Source organism: Cupressus sempervirens, chromosome 6 (assembly GCF_028749045.1).
Source record: "Cupressus sempervirens isolate cs-2001-9-10 chromosome 6, ASM2874904v1, whole genome shotgun sequence".
NCBI lineage: Eukaryota > Viridiplantae > Streptophyta > Pinopsida > Cupressales > Cupressaceae > Cupressus > Cupressus sempervirens.
The window spans coordinates 37,722,879-37,748,604 of NC_143123.1; the positions used below are offsets into that span (position 1 = coordinate 37,722,879).

Here is a 25,726-nt window from a genome sequence, read left to right on the forward strand (position 1 = left end):
CCATAAGAAATAAATCTAAAACAAGCTAGTCACAATAATATATCCAATTTTAATTCAGTAGCTCGTGCATTTCATTTCTTACATCATATAAAAGTAATCAATCATTTTGGACACCCTGGTCTCATCAAATGCCATGTTTTCTTCATTTCTCTCAATCTCGGGAAAAAAGACCAAAAATTGCATCTCCAAATAGGCTCATTTATACTACACAACATTCCACGCATAAATGAATTAGTAAGGCAGAAGACTGATTGGAAGCATCCCAAATAGATCTAAAAAAATAACCACGAATAATCCTTCCAGTTCTAACTAGATAATCTGAGTTGCAAAGCTGTGCAAGACAAACTTGACGACATCTAAAAATGATAACCAACGTAATTGTACAAAAACACAGGCCAAGACATCTTGAATAATTCAGCACTAAAAATGTAAAATACAGCATTCCTTTGTACAAATTTATAAGAGGATGGCACCATGGAAAGTCGTGACTCAACCATGGTGTTCAAATTGTCATCCTCCAACAGTACCTGTTACCCACAGCAACCCAATACGAACTATTACTTCATATTTAATGTAGAAGAATAAATATCACATTTTTCTTTTGCATATGTCCCACCCACCCGACGAGAAGATATTCATTGACATTAACCACAATCTTAGCATTTTTCGTAGGTCCTTCTGCTCCAGAAAACATCATTACAAAACAAAAATATGACTATTATTGAGCCCATATAGCACTATTAATGTCCAAATTGAACACTAATAAGCAAATATTAAGTATTCAAAGTTCTTACAACTTGCTTGAATTGATGGACTGCCACCTTTACATTGCCATCTCTGCCTGCAATGCAGCAAGTTCATCTTCCTCAGCTGTATTATGTGGACGCATTTTCTGTGGTACCGGTTGAGTGGGCTGCTTGCCAGCAGGAATATATTGTGCAGGTATTGCTGGAGCGGTTGTGGCAGGCTGCAGTAGTTGCTCCTCCAACTCCGCACCTTCTAATTCTTCCAGTTCGGCTTCTAATTCATCCTGCAAAAGAGAAACCATATTGAATTAGTATTTATACTATAAAGTGAAAATTCTCTTAAAAATGGAACTTTGTTAAATTCACATTTCTGCTTACTTCATCGAAATCTGCAGCTGCACCAATAGGTGTTGACAGTGCTTCCTGAATCTGTTTCATGTTCTCAGTTTGTTCATTGATCTCATCCATTGTCTTGTCCACATCATCAATATTACTGTTAAACACAACTGTAATCGTATTATACTATTGTTTCAACAACATTATGAATCAACATTACTGATTTGCATCTTCAATACGTCAAACATCCAAGAAAACATTACCAGTTAATTCTATTTAACAAAATCTGGTTGACACTGACAATTTTACTTATGTTGCAATGTCCTGGTGAACCAATATAAAAACATGACATACAATAATTTGTGCGGCATTGCCAAATAAGCCTGTATAAGTCATAAGGTACAACACTTGGTGAAGGTTATGCAAATGGGTTTGCAAGCAGAGTGGGTTTAACCATGGAGGAAACTCCATAGTTAAGCGTGCACAAGCTGGAGTAGTATTGAGATGGGTGACCACCGGGGAAGTCCCGCTGCTTCACCTCTGCGAGCATCACCTCCATCCAATGAGTGCTAAGTGTCCCATTCATTCTCATGAGAGATGGGTTCAAGTGAACCGCTACTCATTAAACATGGGTCAATGAATTTGACTAAAAAACAACACAGTTAAATCCTGATGGCAATATCACAATTCGACTTGCTGTGGAAAAATATCTCCTACTTATAAATTTATGAGCTTAAGCAGCTTTCTAATGAATAGTTCATAAGGCACAACACTTGGTGAAGGTTTTGCAAATGGGGTTGCAAGCAGAGTGGGTTTAACCATGGAGGAAACTCCGTAGTTAAGCGTGCTCGAGCTGGAGTTGTATTGGGATGGGTGACCTCCTGAGAAGTCCTTGTGCTTCACCTCTACGAGCATCGCCTGGATCCAATGAGTGCTAAGTCTTTCATTCATTCTTATGAGAGATGGGTGCATGTGAATCGCTACTCATGAAATATGGGTCAATGAGTTTGACTCGAAAACTACACAGTTAAATCATAATAGCAATATCACAATTCGACTGGCTATGGAAAAATATCTCCTACTTATCAATTGATGAACTTAAGGGGCTTTCTAATGAATGGTTAATAAGGCAAAACACTTGGTGAAGGTTTTGCAAATGGGCTTGCAAGCAGAGTGGGTTTAACCATGGAGGAAACACCGTAGTTAAGCGCGCTCGAGCTGGAGTAGTATAGGGATGGGTGAGCTCCTAGGAAGTACCAGTGCTTCACCTCTGTGAGCATCACCTAGATCCAATGAGTGCTAAGTTTTCCATTCATTCTCACAGGAGATGGGTTCATCTGAACCGCTACCTATATAAGTTGTAAAGGTAACAGACAAAATGGTTTGCGCAGTATTAACAAGATAACCTTAAGTTTCTAAGTGATACAATAAGATGGTATGTTAGAATGCTTGTGTTTTGAACAAAGGGAATCATGTCATAAAATGAGAAAACTTGGAAAGATCTTACAATATTTTACTTAATAAAACTGTAGGGTGCAACATAGGGCGACATCTGATGTGTGCAATCATTTAGGCCTATTTAAGTTAAACTTTTATTTTCTTTACAGTTTTGTTAGAGATATAAATTAAAAATACGCTGGATATTGTGGTTTAGTGGATCAGTAAACAGGTGTTAGCTAGAACCTAGGGATGGGAAGCAAGTGGCATAAACAGTTTCAATGTGAGGCTGTTCTTATGTAATGCACTGGCCCAATAATCTCCAGAATGGATCTTGTAGAAATCTTTGAGCTGGAAGAAGACGGAGGTGGACCTGGTAATGTGCACATTTGAAGGCTACAAGAATCATACAAAAATGAGTAGAAGAGGAGCTTAAGTCAAGAAAATCACAAATCAATAAAAGAAAAATGCACAACCTGCTCCAAGATTGCCTGTGTATGTGGCCTCTGCAAGTACCCAGGCTTGGGCTTGTAGATGTTCAAATTTTATTGTATTTTGAATGAGGTACTTTAAATTGAAGATCTGTAGGTTCTGCGGTTTAGTACCTATCTCAGTGAATAGATGTTAGCTGAAACTTGGGGATGGGAAGCAAGTGAACTTGACAGTTACAATATGAGCCTATTCTTTCAAAATGCCAAAAAACACAATTCATATCTAGTTTTATTTACTGCAATCTTGTCAATGTAATGCAGCTACTTTGCCTTTTTATTCGTAACTGAGAGGTCCCTGTAAACTCCTCTTTCTATTGAGCAACAAAATAAACAACGGCATTAATTAAGATGAAATCAATTACGTTGCCTTCTGCATTGCTTTCATGGCTGATGCTCCAGTCCGCAATGCATCAACAGTTTCTGTTGTAGCTTTTGCGCCTTCCAACATGATCATCTGAATAGGTTACACAACTGAAATCAAATTCATGACAACCTATATCTTCTGGACTTCTGTTATAACTAAGAAACAAAAATCACTTCCTACATTGTCTAAAATTATAAAAATTACAGAGGAACAAAAGATCACCTGATCATGAATTCTCAGTTGGAAATTCCCTAGTTGCTCAACTTGCACTTCATAAAGCCGCTTTCTCTTCAAGCATTGTATTGCAGCTGTACACAATAATTATCAAACTTAATATGCTTGACGGTATATACTCCTGACAGATTATCAAGGAGAATCTATGGCAGAAAAAGCTAAACAGTAAAACCCAATTTCCCAAGCCAATATAAAATGGGTTGTGTCAAGAATTAAAGGAGATCAAATGTGTCAGTAATCATTAATTATAAGATTTCATAAAAAAATCCGACAGCTAAATTTCCAAAGCATCATGTATAATCTTGAAATACAATGGTATGTCTATCAACTATTTTTACATGATCAAGTATATTCTTCTTGCATTTTCTGGTTCATTGATCTAATGTAAAGCAGCTAACATCAGCTATCAGAGTGATATGACAAGGCTTCCTGCAGCCTGTCATAGATGTGAAAGGACTCGTCAACTTGACAAATTATTAGCCTCAACCTAATCTTGTCTATACTTTTCTGCGGTCAGATATTTGAAAACATGATCTAAGAATTCAATGATGAAATGCCAAAAAAAACTGTATTTCGTAACTCCACTTTCGTTCTGCAAGTTTACCTCCAATCAGAGAAAGGCCCATGAATGTTTATCAGGAATAATGGAAAACTAGTCTTCAGTCCTAAAAATATGCAGTTAACTTTGAAGTTTAAAAGGCACAAGAAGATGATCAGATATATGAAATGCAGATCCTTTCCATAGAAGGTAGCCAGTATAAAGTGCAGTTTCTGACAACGAACCATATACTTTTATATAACTCACATTCAAGATTTCTAATTTATTGAATACCTCTCTTATTCTTTGCACGAGTGAATTCTTTGGCCTTTTCCACCTCTCCTTGAATCTTCTTTTGTAGTACTTTTTCCTTCTTCTCCAGCATCTCCAGAGTCTAAAAAATTCATGAGTGCAATAAATCAACTGAGCCTTCCATATACATTTAGAAACGAAAAAATGAATAAATATGCAATTTGGCTATGTAGAATGAACCAAACAATTGTGTATCCATCCACCATTTACTATTATAATTTATAAATATAAATAAAGAAGACAATCCTTTTCTCTTCACAATTTTGCCTCTTGACACAAGCAAAAACGTATTTGCCCCTACCATATAAAATGAAAAGATGGAAAAGGTAATTCAAATGATCAAGATATTCATATTATGTTTTCTGTCTCATTCAGTCACAATGTTAGAATTCCTGAGTTGATAATATTGTGTTACGATTAGATGGTAACCATGGCCTGACACTCCCTGAGTTTTCAAGCTGCAGCATCTGTAGGAACACAAAATTAGAAGTGTCTAAAAAAGAAAACACATTTTGGTGGTTTGGGTTAATTGGCAGTTTGGACTGTGGTTATTGAGTCTTCCTAAAAGCTGCATTTGTGAAGCATAGTATGGGGTGTGTGAATACATGCTTGGACACATGGAATGTATTGGAAGGCTTGATGATTCAGAAGTGTTCATTGTAACTTTATAAGTGCTTTGTATTGATTTATGGTTAAATAATACAATGGCCTATGCGTGCTTTTGAAGGCTCGCGTTTTCCTTCATGAGGATTTTCCTAGGATGTTATCTTGTAGCTTGTCTATTTGATCTTTGCATAATGGTGATTCTATAAGCTTAAACCTATACTTGCCTATCATGGTTTTGTTACAATCTAGGGTTGCCATTGCACCAAAAGTTCATCCTGTCAATGCCCGATACAACCACTAGACTTATAGAACACAGACAGCGGTTAAGCCATGTCACAAATTCCAAAGGGGAATATTGGCTCTTAGTCCAACAATCCCCCCCTTAGCATTACCCAAGGAGATTCGAACCTATAACCATGCTCTGATCCAACCTGAAGCTCACATCAACTGATCACATATAAGATATACATGATGATTTCCAACCAAGGAAAATATCTTTCCTTTACAATTAATTAATTAGGTCGGCTTGTTAAGACTTTCCCAATGAACAATTAATGACATAGGTCCATGCTAAGGCATAACCGCCTTCATAAGCATTATTACAAATATAAAAACTAGGTTCCCACACGTTACAACAAAGATATTACAATTTACCCTCCACACTATTGGAGGCCAGTAAAATACACTTCACAATACACAACAACAACCTTTCTAAAATATCCCAAATGTTTCGCTCTCAAAGATAGGTACACAAACAAGACTTTTATCATATGCCAAGCTTGCTAACATTAATTCCAGCTATCCAATAAGATACAGAAAAAATACAATCAACTATCTCTGCCAATAAATCAACTATCTCTGTCAATAATCCATGTACAGTGGTCTGCTACTAGTCTTCACCAAACAAATTATAACTCGTTCAAAACTGAAAATAAGACTCAACGAACATAGACATGATGTCTATAATCATTCTTACACACAAATCTATGCTCACATAACTTATCCTATCATATACCAAATTTGTTGTGCTAATAATCATCCTACGATATACAGTATATGTGTTTGTCATGAACATATAGACATATGTTATGTAGTGCCTCTCGTGTTTGCAATCTGTACCTTGTCCATTTTTTATTCGAGAGATACTTCATACTCTTATTATTATGTACTTCGAGATGACCTGAGGGCCGGATGTTATACTTTGATTCAGTATCATAGATGCTATACTGCTATGCTGTTCAGTTTATCATATTTGCATGTTGATGCCATTTTGAGATAACAGTAGGTCTATAAGGATATCTGATTTTCTGGTATTTGGACTTGTTTTTTGATTATGTTATGTGATGGATTCCGTACTATGGTTAATTACTTCATTCTTGTCTCTTTATACTTTATGTGAACGTGAGTGATGTAAATGGATTAATTAGGTATAATTGAATAAATAGTTAAATTAGTTATTTAATGTATTTAGTGCTTCGGCTATGTTATTATATGCCATTGCACTTGATCATATGTTTTAGTGTGCAGGAATTATATCCCTTGGCAGTGGCACATGGAGTTAGTGATTTTAGCTGTTCATATTTTATCAATGTCGTCCCTATATGGTCGACGTATCCTTATTAAATTGTTTAAATTAAACCCTTCGGTGATTATTAAATCCGAACTCATTTGCATTATGTGATTAGAGCAATAAGCATGTCTATGCATTTAGAGGTTCGCATTGTCTTGAAAGTTGTTAAGTTAATTTCAATGATTTTGGGTTTTTGGGCTTTAAATTTTATTTTATTTAATTTCTAGCAGCTTTGCCTTAGGTGAATTCCTATTACGAGGGATAACTTGGTTTCGTTTGGGTCGATTCGGGGTTTAGCTAGTCTAACTAGCTATTTTCCCTAATCGATTATTCACTCGAAAAGTAAATAAGTATTGAAAAGGTATTTGTTTTCTCACTTCTCACTTTTGAGAATACAAATTTGAGAGCTTTTTTTGAGAATCCTCTTCTGGAGGATTGCGTTTCTGTTCGTTCTGAGAACTGTGAGTGTGGGATCTTCATGAGGTCGGTCTTGATGGATCTGGCTCAGGGAGACCTTGCTTTGTCCTCACTTTCGTCAGTATCGACTAGTTATTTATTTTATCAACTTGATTTCGGTTTCTACCCCTTTTGCTATCAAGTAGGGCTTTCCCATTTTATTGTTTCTGCTTCATTTCAGCTTCTCTTTCTAGTAGCAATTGTTTTCCGGCTAAATAGGTAGTTAGACAGTTACCGCTCCGAACACAGTTGTGTCATTTCATTGGCACCGTTTCGGACATTATAAATGTCGTTAACACTTGTGTATTTTGGCATCATTATCATTGTATGAAATATCATTGTTGTGTACGAAAAGCATTTGATAAATGAATAGTATTTTGCATGATTATATGTTTCTTTCCTATTCACCTACGGGTAAAGACTAAAAAAATTCTATGAGAGAGATGCACGGCGTCAGAAAATTCAACCATGAGCTGTCACACCATGGTGTCAAGGGCACTTAGAAGTCTGTAATTGTCGCATAAGTTGACACATTACAATATATATCAAATGCCCAATCTTTTAAATAAGAATAGGAATTTAAGGAAAGAAATCGACAACTTACAAACTGTGCGTGGGTAAGTTGAACGATAGCGGAGAATAAGACAACTCGCCGGGGAACGGATTGAGGGGCAGCTAGAGGAATTACCTTGTATGGTGGTCGTAGTGAGGTTCACAAGAACCAACGAAGGGTGTCATAGTTCGCCAGAACAGCGAAGACAAAGCAATGAGGAGTTGCTCGAGGAAACATGGCATAGATTAGCAGTGCTTGAGGAGACAAAGGAGCAATTTTTACATTCACCACGTACACCACTACGAGAGGGAACCTATGAAGAAGTAGGAGAGAAGGCGAGGCCAACAGAAGACTCCAGGGCAAAAGGAAGTGTCGGAGCAACACTGCACAGTGGTCAGAGTAACCAGCCACGACCAACTTCTAATAGTTCAGCAACATGATCTAGTGGTAATCAAAGGACAAGAAGCACAATGTCTCAAAAGCAAAAATGTCTAAAGTTCACAGGCGACGGGAAGGAAGATCCCATGCAGCATTGCCGTACATGTGAAACGATATGGACTGCCAACTCGGTCACGGATGCGAATGAATGGTTGAACCAGTTTCCAGCCAGCCTACGAGGAGTGTCGGTGGATTGGTTCTTTGACATTGACAAGGCAAAGATCTCCACATGGGATGATGTAAAGAAAGAATTCCAAGCAAAATTCTAACTGCTCAAGGACGACAATGAGATTTTAGATGAAATCTACAACTGTAAACAAGAAAAGGACACTATTCGAACCTACAATCGAAGGCTCAAAGATCTTCTTAGTCGGATGGGTACTCAACCCACGGATGAACTAAAGAAACGTTGGTTTGTAGAAGGCCTCCACGAGGTATTGAGAAGGAAAATGAAGATAGTTCCGCCCACATCATATACAGATGCCTACGACCGTGCCTTAAATCTAGAAAGTGAGAACAAAATAGCAAAGAAGAAGAGAAGTAAATCTTCATCCTCCTCTAAGAGCGATGAATCCTCTCACGAGGGAAGCAGTGCAAACAACGAGGAGGAGTCTAGTAAGAAAGTACAAGCCCTCCAAAAGGACTTAAGAGTGAATGAGGAAGGAATTCAAGTTCATGAAGGGAACTGGCTGCATGGAGGAAGGAGAAATTTGGTGTACGGATTGCAAAGAGAAAGATCATTCAAAGGGAGCGTGCCCCAAAAAGGCAATGTGTGATATCTGTCAGGTCCTAGGTCATTCTACAAAGGAATGTCCGTTCAACATGAAGACTAGAAGCCAACAAATACTATTCACACAGGAACAACCATCCACTTCTAGCACTAACAACGAGACCCAAGGCAATAATAATGCCACATCCGACAGCTACCAAAACAATCGTCGAGGAGGACGGGGCGGGAATGACAACAGGAATCGGATACAATATGATTCCAAGGGAAGGCCCATAATCCAATGTCGGGGATGTAACCAATGGGGCCACTTCGCCAAAGAGTGTCCGAAGAACGACACTCCGCAAAAATTATGTCGATGGTGTGGTCCAAGGGACCACAAAGATGCTAACTACCTGAAACAAGTAAACCTCATTAACATTGACGAGGAAAAAGCTTTGGTTGTCACTCGCAACCAAGCTAAGCAGGCCACCTATCCTGACCCCCACACGGAGAAGCAAAGGGTGTGAGAAGCACGGGAAGACGTAGAAAGGGCAATGAAGGCTATGAAAGATATGAAAGATACTATTCCTCGATGATCGGAGGGAGAGAACAACTTGGTCAATCAGATTCTGCAAATGGAAGTGCCCGTTAGAGTTCAAGACCTATTACAAATGGTACCGCAACTAAGGACGGCATTATTGAATGCCCATGCAAACCTGTCGAAGACAAGGGAACAACCAACAGTACCAGGAGGGTTGGTGGAAGATCCCATGTTGCTAATGGTAAGCAACGGCTATCATTTGGCGATGGTCAAGATGGGAATCCTCGGAACCATCCTGATGGACACCATCGTGGATGGTGGGTCCAGGGTGAATGTTCTTTCCAAGGAAACAAGGAGGAAATTGGGCAAGCCTACCCTATGGCTGCCACATTCAACTTGCTCAACGCCAACTAGCAGGGGATAAAGCCCCTAGGGACCTTGGTGGCTCAACAAGTAACTGTTAGGATGCAGCCATTTGTGTTGGATTTCGTAGGGATTCCCTTGAAGAAAAAGGGATATGACGCCATTCTTGGAAGAGGATGACTAGTGGCCACAAAAGTAAATCACAATTGGAAGAAGAATATCTTGTCAATGGAAAGCGGAGGGCGGAAGTTTGCTATTGATCTCCAAACTCAAATGGTAAGTGAAGAAATGGCATCGTCATCGGAGTCCGAGTCAGATAGAGAGCATCAGACAAATAAAGGAAAAATGGATCCAAACGACGAAGGCATTTTAGAATTGGAGGAGTGTTCAAGAGATGAGACTAGTTCACTAAATGGACTTTTCCAGTGGCAAATGAAAGACTATGAACTCTTCCATACGTACATGCTTGGCATTGAGGAGCCCGAAGATGAGAAGGTATTACCACCACAATTTGGGGAATACAGAGAAGAAACCACGGAGATCAATGAGAGTCAAGCCCATTGCTTTGAAGGAAAAGAGATAAGATACGAAGAGCCGTCAGTAGAGGCTACTAATCTTGGCGATGCAGAGAATCCAAGGAACATACTCGTGGGAGATGACTAGAACCCGGTATTGAAGATTGCCGCATTCAAAATCCTTTTGGAGTACAAAGATGTATTTGCGTGAACTTACAAGGATTTAAAAGGAGTTCCGCCGGACATGTGCGTCCACCGCATACAGTTGGTACCTGGAGCCACACCTGTGGGGAAGCGCACCGTACAGAATTAACAAAAACTACGCAACCCGCGTAGATGAGGAAATACAACGAATGCTGGAAGCCGGCATAATATTCCAAAGTTCAAACAAGTGAGTGGGTGTCACCAATTGTGATATCGATGAAGGACAGGATCCAAATCCGGATATGTCTAGACTTTCAGTGCCTCAACACGGTCACAATAAAAGATCCCTTCCCAATTTTGTTCACCAACACGATTCTGGAAGAAGTGACTAGACATGAGATGTATTCCTTCATGGATGGATCTCTGGCTATAACCAAATCTCCATTGCTGAAGAAGACAAACTAAAAACTTCTTTTGTGGTGGAGGATGGAGTGTATGCGTACAACCAAATGCCCTTTGGATTGTGTAACGCACCTAACACATTTCAGAGAATCATTTTGCAAATATTTGACAAAATGTCGATAGGCAACCTTCCGCGCATTTTTGGATGATTGATCCATTTTCAATGGACAGGTTGGTCCATTTTCAGTGGACAGGACAACCATTTGAAGGCACTCCAGGAATGTATGGAGAGGTGTCGACAGGCAAGGCTAGCATTGAATCCAAAACAATATCGGTTCATTATTCCTCAAGGAAAACTACTTGGGCAGACTGTTCGCAAGATAGGATTAAAGACCGACCCTGATAAAGGGTTATAGTGGAAATCGAAGCCTCGATGGAGGTCTCTGGAATTAAGTCTTTTCTCGGGCACATTGGGTACTATAGATGATTTATAAAGAACTATGCCTTAATTGCTCTGCCCCTGGACAAGTTGACACGAAAAGGGGAACCATACATCTGGACTTCCGAGCAGGAGACCGCCTTCACAGAACTGAAGAATAGATTGTTGGGGGCGCCCATATTGGCGTATCCAAACTGGGACAGGGTCAAACTTCGCCATAGGTGCAACGTTGGCGCAAACTGGTGACCATGGCCTCGATCACCCAATGTATTTTGCAAGTCGATTACTATCAAAAGCTGAGAAGAATTATAGCACCATCGAAAGGGAGGCTCTAGGAATCGTGTACTCAGTACAAAAGTTCAGACATTACCTATTGGCTACACCATTTACCTTTTACGTGGATCACCAGGCGTTGATGTACCTGGTGAACAAACCAATTATCCAAGGCAAAATTAGCAGATGGTTGTTGCTACTGCAAGAATTCACCTTCACCGTCATTGTGAAGCCCGAGAAGAGTCATGTCATTGCGGACCAACTCTCTCGAATCAAGTTTGGTGAATCGAAAGGGGTCAATGATGATTTTTCGGATGTACACTTATTCAAAATCACCATTCTTTCAAGATGGTACAAGTCTATCGAGGAGTATCTATCAACGTCTCAATTTTCGAGAGAGATGCCACCAGGCGAATGGTGAAAGCTAGTTTTAAGCAGCTGGACTTTTCAACTAATAAATGGTCTCCTATACAAGATGGGTCTTGATCAAGTGTTGCAACGATGTGTAATGGAAGAAGAAGTGCAGAGTGTTCTAAGGGAAGCGCATGAAGGTCCAGCAAGTGGCCACATGAGACCCGACACAATAGCACAAAAGGTTTTTCTTGCTAGGTTATGGTGGTCCACACTTTACAACGATGCATGGGAATGGGTATTGAGCCGACAAACCACTCAAGAGGGACTTCATGCCATTAAACCCGTCCTACGCCCAAGAGTTGTTTGAACGTTGGGGACTAGACTTCGTGGGTCCACTGAAGGTGAGTAGGGCCCGGCATTGCCAATACATAGTGGTGGCTATGGAGTATTTAACAAAATGGGTAGAGGCACGGGCTACTCGACAACTCTGCAATGAATACAACTAAGTTCTTGTATGAACAAATCATCAGACAAGTGACAGAGGGGGTCACTTTGTCAACCATGTGATCAAATTATTGACAACGGAATTCAAGATTTTTCATTCGTTGTCAAGTCCCTACTACCCATGAGCCAATGGCCAGGCGAAAGTCACAAATAAAATTCTAGTGGCCATTATATATAGATCATGTGGCATTGAACAGGCAGATTGGGAGGACAAGTTGCTTTCGGCGCTGTGGGCCTACCATACTACATTCAAAGTCGCAACTGGACAAACGCCGTTCCAGTTAATGTTTGGCCAAGAAGCCATAGTACCAACCGAATTTATGGTCCCAAGTTTGCGAATTGCAATTGACAATAGACTCGGAGATATGAAGAGTTTACATGAACGCCTATATCAATTGAACAAAAAGGATGAACACAGAGTAACAGCGCAATGGGTGACAGAGGTGACACAAACCCGTTGAAAGGCATGGCACAACAAACATTTGAAAAGAACAAGGTTTCAGCCAGACCAACTCGTGCTTTGGTACAACGGCTGCAACAAGATAAAACCAGGGAAATTCAAGGTTAAATGGCTTGGAACATATATAGTGATTGAAGTCGGCGACAATGGATCCATAAAACTATGGATCTTGGACAGGTGCGAAATTCCCGACACCATCAATGGATCGAAGTTAAAAATTTACCAAGGGCAACAATGAGGCGAAGTAAGGGATCATCATAAATTAGACTTAAGAGATTAATTTAAAAAATAAAATAAAAGAAAAAAAATTAAATTAATTTTTTTTAAAAATTAAAATTAAAAAAAAAAGGGTCCACAGACATATGTTTCCGCGGCAACCAAAGGTCTTGCAAACATCTAACTCCACGGACACTAAGTGTCCCGTGGGTATATGTTTCCACAGGCACTAAGTGTCCCACGGGTATATGTTTCCGCAAAGGGAGATGTGTGGACGCGAACTATGGAGCCGCACAACAACAAAAAGAAATATACCCTTAAGGATGCAAAATATAAGCCATGGAGTTGACCAAGATATATGCCGCGAAGGGTCTTCGGTGACATGAAGTGTCCACGACAATTGCCGATGATAATCCACAAAAAGAAGTAAAGCTACAAGGGGACAAAGAGTACCAGAAAAGGAAAAGGGTATGCTGAGGAAAAAAGAAAAGGGTGTCCGCAAAGAAGATTCCGCTAAAGGAGAAAAGAAAGAAGCCACGTTCTGAGGGAGAGGAAACATATTTCAAAGCATAGAGTCTGCGGGAAACAGAAGAATATCCGTAGGGAAGTAAAGGACAATAAAGGCATTCAACGTGGGAACCATTGCCGTCGGAGAAGCACTGTTGCAAAAGACAAAAAGAGAGAGCAAACCCTAAACCGTTTCTTTTGGTTACAGTAAAAGACAAAACAAGAGATCGTTACTATGGAGTCCACAAGGAAAAGAAAACAATGGAAAAATCAGTTGAAGGCAAATATGGAAAAGAATGCCAGAGTGTTGGCTTCTGGAGTCCGAGTTGCAGGGCCGACAGCTTCCAGCAACGAGAAACAGAAGGTGATGGATGACCTGTCACAGCTCACAGTTCAATTTGAAGGTGGAGATGGGGGCAAGAGACTGCAGATACAAATTTAATCAAACAAATTCTGACACGAGCACAAGTACATTAGGCAATACAACTCTCGGTCTTTTCCATTCGATTGTTTGAATGGATCTTAAGAACTATGATAGAAACTTACAACAAGAACAATAGAACAAGTACATTTTTGTACAAGAAGCAGTGTATGGCAGTCTCCTTCAAACCGCGAGATTTCAGCAGAGTTTTTGGCATTCCTAGCCAAGGAGGTCGTAAAATGGTGACCAAGAATCACAAGTTGCCGCAAGAACGCAAGGAATATTGGGTAAAGTTGGTGGGCCGCAATCTTACACCAAAGGAAATGGAGTCTATGGTGAAAGGTGCCAAGAGTCGAGGACTATGAAGAGATTTCATCCGAGAGGGCCATTGGAGATGTATTATGGATGTAATTAAAAGCAAGTTGACGGGGGCAAGTAGGGCCTCATATATCGCCCTGCCTCAGATTACATTCATGAACGACATCATTAATGGTACCGTGTATGATTGGGCCACGATCCTCGCTGATAGGATGGAGGAGTTTTTGACATTACATCATTGGACATTTTTCATGCCACATCATGCCATCGGCTTGTTTTTGGAAGCAACCCTTCATCAAGTTCCAGTAGACGACTTTGAAGTTCCACCAAGGGGGAAATTAGCGCTAGGAGAACCTCCAGTATTCTACTGGAGGCATTTAGATATGGGTGAAACCGCGGCCGGCCAGAAGAGGTTATTGCAAGGGTTGGAGGCATACGAGGACACGAATAGCGGAAGGGAGGAAACCACAGATAGCATTGCGGCTGACTCCGAGGAAGAGAGTCCCTCGGCATAAGTTGGGAGCGATGTGGCAGTCGAAGGGTCCACATTTTTCACCCCTCCCTAATTACCAACTTCGATACACTTGACAGCCACTACCTCGCTTATTCATCCATTTGGCCAGAGGCGTGCACTGGTTATCATGATTCATGACTCCACCAATGGCCACGACAAATGTTATGACTTTGCAAAATGTTTCACCAGATCCAGTTGCACCAACAGCACCAGCAATAGAGATAGTAGAGATGCATGCACCAAAGCCCGAACCTCAGGTTCGACTAGATGTGATTGGCTTTGACGCTATGGTCACCATATCTTCATCTTTGTTAGCCAAGGCCTAGCCAGCACAGCCAGTCGAGAGCATTGAGACAATGCAGGCAACACAACTCAAGAAGGTTGAGGTGATGGACAGAGCCAGTGCATTCTTGCAACAGTAGTTCCGACTCATTCTTGCAAAGGTCAGTCCCTCCATTTAGCCTTTGAGGCATGAAGAGGTATCCCCAGGAGCTGTTGCCATATTAAAGCCACAGGAGGTGGGAATACCACAGTCCAAGGATGCGCCCGGAGAGGAGGCGGCATCGGATGTGGATGTGGCTACCGCAGGAGAGGCAGGGATGGATACCGATAGGAGTGGAATATCAATGATGTGGGAAAAGAGGATTATGGGTCAAATGAGGATAGATGCAAGGCATAAATTAGAGCTATGAACGTTGTGATGGAGAGAGGATGCATCGTTGCATATCAGGCTTTGACTCGTAGGAAGGAGTTACATTTGATCTGAGCCTATATTCGAGGGGTCTGTCCTTTGAGGTCAGGGGATGGCCAGCAGTAGAAACACCAGAGATGTTGGCTGATTGGGCTACAGAGCCTGAGTTGGGACCGTGCAACACGCCTAGGGGGAAGCTGGCACACGAGATAGTGGGGGCATATAAAGGTGTCTATTATGCTCATAGCTTGCAGAGGCGGATAGGGCAGCAGAAACGATTGCAACTGAGAGATCTACGACAATTGAGAGGGAAACTAGAGAGAAGTTAGATGCTGAATTGGTTAACCAACAGATAGCATGGGCAGTTGAGCGCACAGCGCTCTTGCAAGATAAGGAGAAGGCCAAACAAAGATTACAGGGGGCCGAACAAGAATTGTAGACAGCCAAGGCCCAAGCCATAGATGCAACACTTCTCCTGAAGGAGGCAGTGGAGGTTAACACACGAATGCAGAAGGATTTACACATCCGCACAGATCAAGTTTACGAGTTGCACCGATAGCAGAAAACTTCAAGGACGCAAACTCCTTAGTCTATCTTGTTTCTATGTTGTCTCCTAATTTTGTTAGTTTTTTGAGTCACCAGGAGACGACTTTTCTTTTTTGGGGGGAATGATGTTGTCCGGCTAAATGGGTAGTTAGACGATTACCGGTGTGGACATGGTTGTGTCGTTTCATTGGCACCATTTCGGACATTATAAATGTCATGAACACTTTGTATTTTGGCATCATTATGATTGTATGAAATATCATTGTTATGTACGTAAAGCATTTGATAAATGAATAGTATTTTGCATTGATTATATGTTTCTTTCCTGTTCACCTATGGGCTGAGCAGCAATTTGTTAGGAGGCTGAGAACTAGTGTTCCCCTCCGTTTTTGTTTGTTGGTTCTGCCCGGTTGGTCGAGTATGAACATTTTCCCTGTTTTTGGGATGGGGGTTTGGGGTTTCGCGCCGTTATGCTAGTTGTTTTTGCATACGATGTTCGAACCCAAATATTATTAGATTTTCAAGGTTTTTGTACCCAAAGGCCAAATGGGTTTTTAATTTCGAAGCCCTCTAATTTTTGGAGTTTTTACCTCATTTTGCATGTCACCCTATTTTCTCGTGTTCTCTTGGCATGATGTTGGTCATGGACTTAAAGGATCTGTTTGGATGTTAGTCAAACCACCATTGCACATTCATCCTCCTGAGTTTGTTTTCGATTGAGCGACTTCTGCTTTGTGTTCTCATCCAGTCCTTGTGTTATGATCTTCGTGATGGCGATGTGCCATACACGAGTACATGTGCATACATTTGTTGAGTAACTTGTGAGGCCCGATCTTCCGTGGTATTTCCAGAAGCTATGATCATTGGGGTTGGGTTGGGAATTCGCATGCCTACAAGCACTCATTGTTAGATGAGCATGGGTAGGGTAAGGTAGCACATGGAGGGGCTTCTATCTTGCAACCTGGTGACTATTCCCATTGGTTGGCAGAGGAAGTTTTATATACGTGATAACTAAATTAAAATACAAAGTGGTAATAAATATAAGATAATTAAAATGTTGGGGAGAGTAACTTCCATTGGGAAGAGTTGCCACCTGGATTGTGCGCCTTCCGTTGGGGAGTGCAGCTGCGAATACTAGCTTGGGCTTGTCAATGTCAAGTGGCTCTCCATGATGTCAACCCCTACTTAGTAGCCCATTGAGTCTCTAACCAGGACCTGTAGCTTATGCATTGTCTATGTTCTTGGTTTCAGTCATCATACTGTCTAGCGTGAGTGTTAGCCATGGACGATTGCTTTATGTGTGTTTGTGGTTGGATCATTATCTCCATCAATACGGCGGCAGTGGGCCTACGGGTTCCACGTGGTTGGGAGGCGTAGCTACCTATACCATTGCTGGGGACCGATGTACAGAGACGGTCTACTATCCTGGTGCGACCTTTGCTGGATGTTTTCACTTGGTACTTCGGATTTCAGAGTATGCTTTCTTGTGATTTATACTTTCATTGGAATGCTTGTATATCATGTTTAGATGATGTTAATATTGTCACATTTCCTTATTAGGATGTTTAGCATATGTAGATGATGAGTTGATTTATAGGATTATCTTATTTCTAGCATGTTAGATTTCCTTATACTTATGTTGTAGCACATTTTAGTAGTGATGTCCTCATATGATAGTACCAACAATCTGATCAGTAGTTCAGGATGTTACGCACGAGGGATGGCTAGGGCCCACGATAGTTTTATGATGCTATTATGGTTGGGAGGAACCGTGTACTTAGTTTGGTTGTTTTGTACATTGCGATGTTGTTTCAGTTTATTGAGATGATGTTTTAATACACTGCGATGTTTCCTTCTGTACTTTCCCTTCATTGCTTTGGTTACATGTTTAGATTCAAACTCCGACTTTCTGTCTTTTAGTCACTGTTCGAGTGTCCTTGCCTCGAGATGTGGATTTGGTAATCCCCGATGTGGAGGAACTTTATTCCTTAGCTTTTTACCCTTTTGTTTTCTAGTATGTTGTCTTGGATTCTCGCACGAGAATGCAAGATCACACATGGTGTGTTGGGTTTCCTCGCATGGCCTTTGGCACCTTGTTGCACGAAACCCAACACCAATTTTTAGGTATCTGGCTATTTGGCCAAGTACTTTTTCGCTCGGTTTGGTACACATCCTCGCGCGGAAGGTATTTCCCCGCACAGCGTGCTACACATCCTCGTGCGAGAATCCGTCAATCTGTGGTCCTCGAACAAAAAATAGGGGGCATCTCCACTGGTTTTCGGGGATCGATTTTTGGTGATTCTAGTACCATTGGGTTTACTTAATTTTCCGTACTTTGACAGATCTTAGATTCTGTGTTGTTGTCATTTTGGGTTTCCATTTTCAGTTGCATGTGTTAGTTCGAGTAGTGGCATTTGGAGATTCGTTGGTTGCCAAGATGGTGGTTAAGTCTTCCATTGCAATCTATGTGATCCGTGTATGATGTTGTCATGTGCACTCATACTTGTTAAAAAAAATTATCTTGACTTGTATTTCCTCCTTGTTCCAAGGATCTCCAAGCGGGGCATTACATGTTATCGTCAGAGACAAACTAATCATCAATGCAACATCACAGCAATACATCCACATGCTAACAAACACCTCTATTCCTAACAATCTTCCCCTATGGCATAGATGGCAACATATGGTGAAAAACCATCAATCCAAAAAGTAATATTTATCCTCTTGACAACTTAATACAATTTTCTAAATATCCTCAACATATACAACCTTCTCAACTCTGATACAATCCTACAATAATCTTTTCTTTGATCAATTGCTTTCCCTTTCACCTTACTTGGTTTTTCACTGCTATTACTTCCCTCATTGAGATCAATGGCAAAGGTGCCAATATGCCAAGTATCAACTGACCTTTTGAAATTCTCCCCCTTTGATGATGATCTTCATCAAAGTACCTCCACTAGATCGAGCCAATTCGCACCCAAAAATATATCAAGTGCCCACAAACACGGCTATGCCAAAAATTTATTACATCAGAGCTCTGGAATTAGCTTTTCTCACAGCTACCACTACCCCTATCTTAGCCAATGGTTTACTATATATATCTGTTATTTGTTCTTTTGTACTCGCATACTCCAATCTGATTTCCTTCTCAGTGACCTTCTCTCTCAAAAAATTATACTTAATTACAATATAATTAGTCTTAGAATGTAAAACTAAATTTTTAGACATATTAATTGTACTTGTATTGTCACAATGCATAATATCAGGTTGTCAAAATGTAATGCCAATAAACTTTAGCATTTGTTTCATCCACATTATCTAATTACAGTTATTTGTTGTTGCTACATATTCTGCTTCTACTATAGACAGAGAAATACAATCATGCTCCTTGCTCAACTAAGATATTAACTTCTTCCAAACAAAAATGCACCTCCACTTGTGCTTTTCCTGTCATTTACATTTCCTACCCAATCAACATCAGTATATGCATACAATGTAAAATCACTAGATCTGTCATACCATAAGCCAAATTCCAATGTTCCCATCAAATCTCTGAAAATCCTTTTTATTGTGGCAATGTGTATCTCCTTTGGATCTGCTTGCTATCTTGCTGCAATTCCAATAGCACTAACAATATCTGGTCTTATATGAGTCAAATATTGTAAACCACCAACCTTTGATCTATATCTAGTTTGCATAGTATTACATGAATCGTCATTGTTAGTCAATTTGACTCATGTAACCATAGGTGTTCCAACTAGTTTGTAATTCTCCATGCCAAATCTTACCAACAACTCCTTAAGACACTTAGTTTGAGATATGACGATATCATCTTTTGTTTATGTTATTTACAATCCTAAAAAGTACCTCATCTCACCAATCATAGGCATTTCTAATTCATTTTTCATCTTATCAGAAAACTCATTACTTGTCTCATCATTTCCTCCAAAAATGATATCATCTACAAACACTTCAATAATCAGTAAACCATTAGAATTAACTCTCGAATTAAAATTATTGTCTGCATTACATTTCTTAATATCTCCCGAATACAAGTTGTTTGCATTACTTTTCTTAAATCCTAAAAAAGTGTTTATCCAACCTTGCATACCAAGCTCTAGGTGCTTGCTTTAATCCATACAGTGCCTTCTCTAGTTTGCATACCAATGTAGACTTCTTCCTCAAGTTTGTCATTCAAAAAAGCTGACTTAACATCCATTTGATACACTTTGAAATTTTTGTTAGATGCATAAGCCAAAAGAATCTTACAACTTTAATCTAACTACTGGGACAAAGGTTTCTGCAAAGTTTATAATTTCCTGTTGTGAATAGCCTTTACATACCAGTCTGTGTTCTTTACAACTTCTCTTTGCTCATTCCTTTCATTCCTGAAAACCCATTTTGTTCCTATAACATTTTTGTCTTGTGCCTAGGAACTAATTCCCATGTATTGTTTTTTCAATCTGCTCAAGTTCTTCTTTCATATCCTTTATCGAAGATTCATCCTCACATGCTTCATCAGTATTCTTAGGTTCAAATTGAAATATCAAACAAATTTCATCTCTTACCTTTCTTCTTGTCAATATTCCTTTGCTTGTGTCACCAATACTCTGATCATCGTGATGGTTTCTTGCAACATACTTAGGTGTTCTCTGCTCTTCTCTAGGTTCTTCAATATGTACCTTAATTCCATCATCAATTTCAGAGAATAACTCTTGTTTTGTATTCTGATTTTGTGCTGATCTCCGACTTGTACTAGCTTGATTTGAATCATCATTAGAGTCATACTCAAAAGTTCTTTCATTTACCTAAAATCACTCATCAATTCTAACATTTGTACTTTCAACAACTTTCTTTAGTCTCAAATTATTGCATCTAAAGGCCTTACTCTTAGTTGAATATCTAAGGAATATGCCTTCATCACTTCTAGGATCAAATTTCCCTTTTTCATCTTCTCTTTTGATATAACATCTGATTCCAAAAATTCTCAAATATTTTACAATAGGGTATTAGCAAACCAAAGTTCATAAGATATTTTACCTGTTCCTTGCCTAATCTAAACTCTGTTCATGGTGTATACTGCAATATTGATTGCTTCTCTCCAATGTACATGTGATACCTTACCTTCAAGTAACATTGCTCTTGTTGTTTCACTCGTTGTTTTTCTTCTCTCTGCTATACCATTCTGCTACAGTGTCTTAGATGCTGAAATCGGCCTGTGAATACCATTATCCTCACAAAATGCATTGAACTGATCAAAAGTAAACTCTCCACCTCTATCAGATGTCAAACATTTTATCCTCACTCCTGGTTCATTCTCAACTTTTGCTTTAAATATCTTGAACTTAACAAAAGCTTCAAAGTTTTTTCTCAAGAAAGCAACCCACATTATCCTAGTGAAATCATCAATGAAAAGAATGTAAACCTTTCACTATAGAATGTTCTTGTCTTTGCAGGTCCACATAAATCTACGAGAACAGTCTCCAACTTTTCTAAAATAGTAAATGTTTTGCTTGGAAATGTACTCTTTTTCTGTTTAGTCATTACACATTCCTTACACATCATATCAGCAAGTTTGACAATCTTAGGTAGATCTCTTACTACATTGAAACTACTCACCTTCACTATATTATGAGAATTTATATGATAGGTGACAAAGATAAGTTAGTTGAATTTAAGAGCTATGATGGAAAAATTGTTAGAGTTGGTAACAATGCACCTTGTCCTATCAAGGGAAAAGGTTATATTACTCTTGATGGTAAGACTAACATTGAAGATATATATTTTATTGATGGATTGAAACATAATTTGTTGAATGTTGGACAACTTGTTGATAAGGGTTATCATTTACAATTTTCTAATAAGATATGTTCAACTAAGGATAAGCATGGAAATGAGATTGCCACAAGAACAAGGACTAGAGATAATGTATTTCAGTTGAATCATATTGAGATTAGTTGTCTTTTGCAAAAGTTAATGACAGCTGGCCATGGCATAGAAGATTTTGTCATATAATTTTTTATAACATAGTGAAGATGATCTACCTAAGAGTGTGAAACCTGTTAGCATGATGTGTAAGGAATATGTAATGACTAAACAAAAAAAGAAAATATTTTCGAGCAAAACATTACTACTTTAGAAAAGTTAGAGATGGTTCACACAAATTTATGTGGGCCTACAAAGACAAATACATTCTATGGTGGATGAACTTAGAACTTTCCTTCCCGTAAGCCATAGATCTCCTCAAGTTGTTGAGCTTCCTTCTCAAAGAAGACCTGATGCTTTGATAACACTTGTAACAATCTAGGGTTGCCATTACACCAAAAAAATGACTTGTCAATACTTGAAAAAACCACTAGACTTATAGAACACAGAAGGGAGTTAAGCCATGTCACGAATCCAAAGGGGAAGATTGGCAGTTAGTCCAACAAGTTTTTTGCTAGAAATAGATCAAATGTTACTATATAGTCATTATGTCCTAATATACATACATATACACACACATACATGTACATAATGAATTAAATGTTACCATATAATTATTATTTCCTAAAATAAATTAATAAATATATAAATACACACATAATGTTTTGCTTCAGAAATAGCAATACTCACCATGGGTCATTACACATAACACACCATCAAGTTTACAAAATGCACACACCAAACTTAGCAGTGATGATCACCCTAACATGGCCACTTTAACACAAGGGGAATATGTCCAGCAAGGCTTGAACACATCTCATATTCATATCAATTTATTGGCCTCACCACTAGACATAGGCTGATAGGACAACAGAATTATAGATTTTTGCCATGCCTCCAACAAAGCTTACAAACAACAAGTAAAGAGTAAATACATCATTTTCCCTTTTTCCAAAAATACATTATTATCAAGAAACTACAACCAGAAACTATGAAAATGAGGTAAAAAGGTCTCAAGACCACCACAAAAAGGCTAATATTCATAACAATCGTATGTATTGCTTTTGCTCCAGAAATCGCAACAATCACCATGTCTTACATTATTAACTATCAAATTTAGAACATACATACCGACTTGCAAACACAAACACACACATTTGCACTCGCCCTCACATTCTCACACAGATTATTTTTGGTTGAGAAATTGCTACACTCACCCTCTCTCTTACATAATGCACTGTCAAGTTTAGCTGTGAAGATCACCCTTAACACAACCACTTTGACAAAGGGAATATGTCCAGCAAGGCTTGAACCTATATCATATCCATAGCAATTTCTTGGCCTTGCCTTTTGAAAAAGGCTGCCAGTGCAACAGCATTATAAACTTCTGCCATGCCTTCAACATAGATTATTTAATATGGTGCGTTTTACATCCTACCATATGTACTCATTATTTGATGTTATGACACGAGGACTTCAAAAAATGGCCTGAAATGTTCAACGAAAGGTTGAAAATCCAAAACAATTAATTATTCAACAGAATAATTACATAATACACCATCAAGTTTAACTGTCGCAATCATCCTAACACGATAAAATTGACAAGGCAAATATATCCAGCGAGGCTTGAACACATCATATTCATAGCAATTTCTTCACCAAGCCTCTACAAATAGGCTAGCAGTATAGCAGCATTATAAACTTCTGCCACACATCAAACAAAGGGTACCAAATATAGTGGTTTATTCATTCCCATCATATATATTCAATATTTTAAGTGATATCAAGAAAAATTCAAAAATGTGTGCAAAATTATCAACAAAAGGTTGAAAATCCAGAACAACTTATTATCCAATGGCATATCATTTTATGTTGTGAACACGTAAGGGGCATTTAAAAATAAATGTTAGGCATGAAGGCTATAATTATAATATTATGTCATGGCATAACATTAGATATAAAAGTTACAACGTGGATTCTGATTATTAATCATGGTGATTCCACGCATAAAAGACATTTGCAACAATTCAGATGAGGTGTAGGATGAGTGATCAAGAACATAAAAGATATTATGACTAAAACATTAGTTTACAATAGAGAGATATTTTCTTTCCTGCGGAGGGGTATCAGGGTTATTAGCAATAGCATAATATGGAATCCTACAAAGGTATTCCTGGAGAAAATTCAGGAGAAAAAAGAAATAGAAATTCTGCAAAGTAAATTTTAAGCCATTAAATATATGGCCCAGTTGGCTTTTCAGCAGAAAAAGAGAGTTGGGGATGTTTAACTGAAATTTCACAACAATTGCAAAAGGAAACATGTATCATTGGAAGGTGCTTCAATGAAATATCAAGCAATGAAAATAATGGTGTAGCACAGTTGCAAAATTCTACCAGCAACAAGCCCCTTACAGACATCATTACATGGTCAAATAGGTGGAATGAGAGTTATTCTGTGGCAAAAAGATTGGACACTTTCTACTTAAACAGTGATTGGGCCAGTGCCCCCTCATCAGCAAAACTGAAAGCCTACCTCCAAATAGGTCTGACCACTCGCCTGTTCAACTCTCATTTTAATCTGATTTCTGCCCACTAAAATTTCCTTTCAGATTTGGAAAAACTAAAAATGACCGTGGGATCTCGAAATAGAAAAAAAATAAAACTAGTTGATTCACATTAATGGGAAAAAGATCATATAAGGTCTTCAAGAAACTTGATCGCCTAAGGGCAGACTTAAAGAATGGAACAGAACTCATTTCAAAAACATCTTCAAAGAAGTGGAGATATTAGAAGAAAAGTAGGCAGGACTGAGTGAAATAGTAAAAATGGTTTTCAAAGACGGTATTTACCAAGATATATATATCAAAGCAAGAAACTTGAAGATCAATATGCAGAGAAGTTTCTTAGAGAAAGCTGTGGGGGACAGGGACATACAATACTTCCACAATGCTACAAAAGCCAAGAGACAAATAAATAAAATCACATCCATCAAGAATAGATAAGAATCAAAAGTAGAAACTTGGGAAGAAAATGGGAAGATAGCCAATGATTATTTCAAGGACTACTAAATAGTCACAGAGAAACCAATTCAAGTGTGCAAGATGAAGTTCTCAAACAGATTCCTAGATTAATCACACAAAAACAAAATGAAATTTTAACCTATTCTTTGTCGAAGAAAGAAATGAGATATGGTGCGTTCCAATTAGATGGTGATAAAGCTCCTGGCCCATATGGTTTGCCAACCTATTTTTTCATATAGTTGGATCATCATCAAACATTCATCGGGTGATTAAAGATGCTAGAAGAAATCAATAATTCTTAGGGATTAGAACAACACACTCATAGGCCTCGTCCACAAGAAAGCTCAGATAGGATTATGAAAGATTTCGGATCATTTCCCTCTCTAATGTTGTTTACAAAATGACATCTAAAGCAATAGCCAATAGACTGAAAGTGCTACTCCCAACTATTATCTCAGATGAGCAGAGTAGATTAGCCCCAGGTAAGTCAATAACAGAAGGTACTGCAATTGCTCATGAGGCAATCCACCCAATCAGAAAGGCAAGATCTGAGAGCATAATTATTAAAGATTGACATCAGAAATGCTTATGATTTGGTAAACAAAGATTTCCTCATAAAAGTAATGAAAAAATGATGGGAATTCAATGAGGATTCATGTAGTTGGATAAAAAGCTGCACAGGAGCACCAAGGTTTTCAGTCTTGCTTAATGGAGGTCCTCATGGTTATCTCCTTTTCTGTTTATCATAGTGTCTGCAGACACACAAAAAAGGAGGCTAAAC

At 38.9% G+C, this 25,726-nt stretch overlaps 1 protein-coding gene across 4 annotated transcripts in view; it reads right to left on the bottom strand.

Moving 5' to 3' along the window:
• Positions 1–378: 378 nt before the first annotated feature.
• The window catches only part of LOC149550987 (vacuolar protein sorting-associated protein 32 homolog 2-like), a 30,295-nt gene continuing 4,947 nt past the window's right edge, over positions 379–25,726 (bottom strand). For all 4 annotated transcript variants that reach the window (XM_089786543.1, XM_089786541.1, XM_089786542.1 and 1 more), the window contains exons 3-7: positions 4,441–4,540; positions 3,597–3,682; positions 3,373–3,464; positions 1,125–1,239; positions 379–1,030 (exon numbers count right to left, since the gene is read on the bottom strand). In XM_089786543.1, coding sequence (XP_089642669.1) covers positions 824–1,030; positions 1,125–1,239; positions 3,373–3,464; positions 3,597–3,682; positions 4,441–4,540 — 600 coding nt within the window. In that variant the 3' untranslated portion in view covers positions 379–823. The remainder of the gene's footprint in view (positions 1,031–1,124; positions 1,240–3,372; positions 3,465–3,596; positions 3,683–4,440; positions 4,541–25,726) is intronic.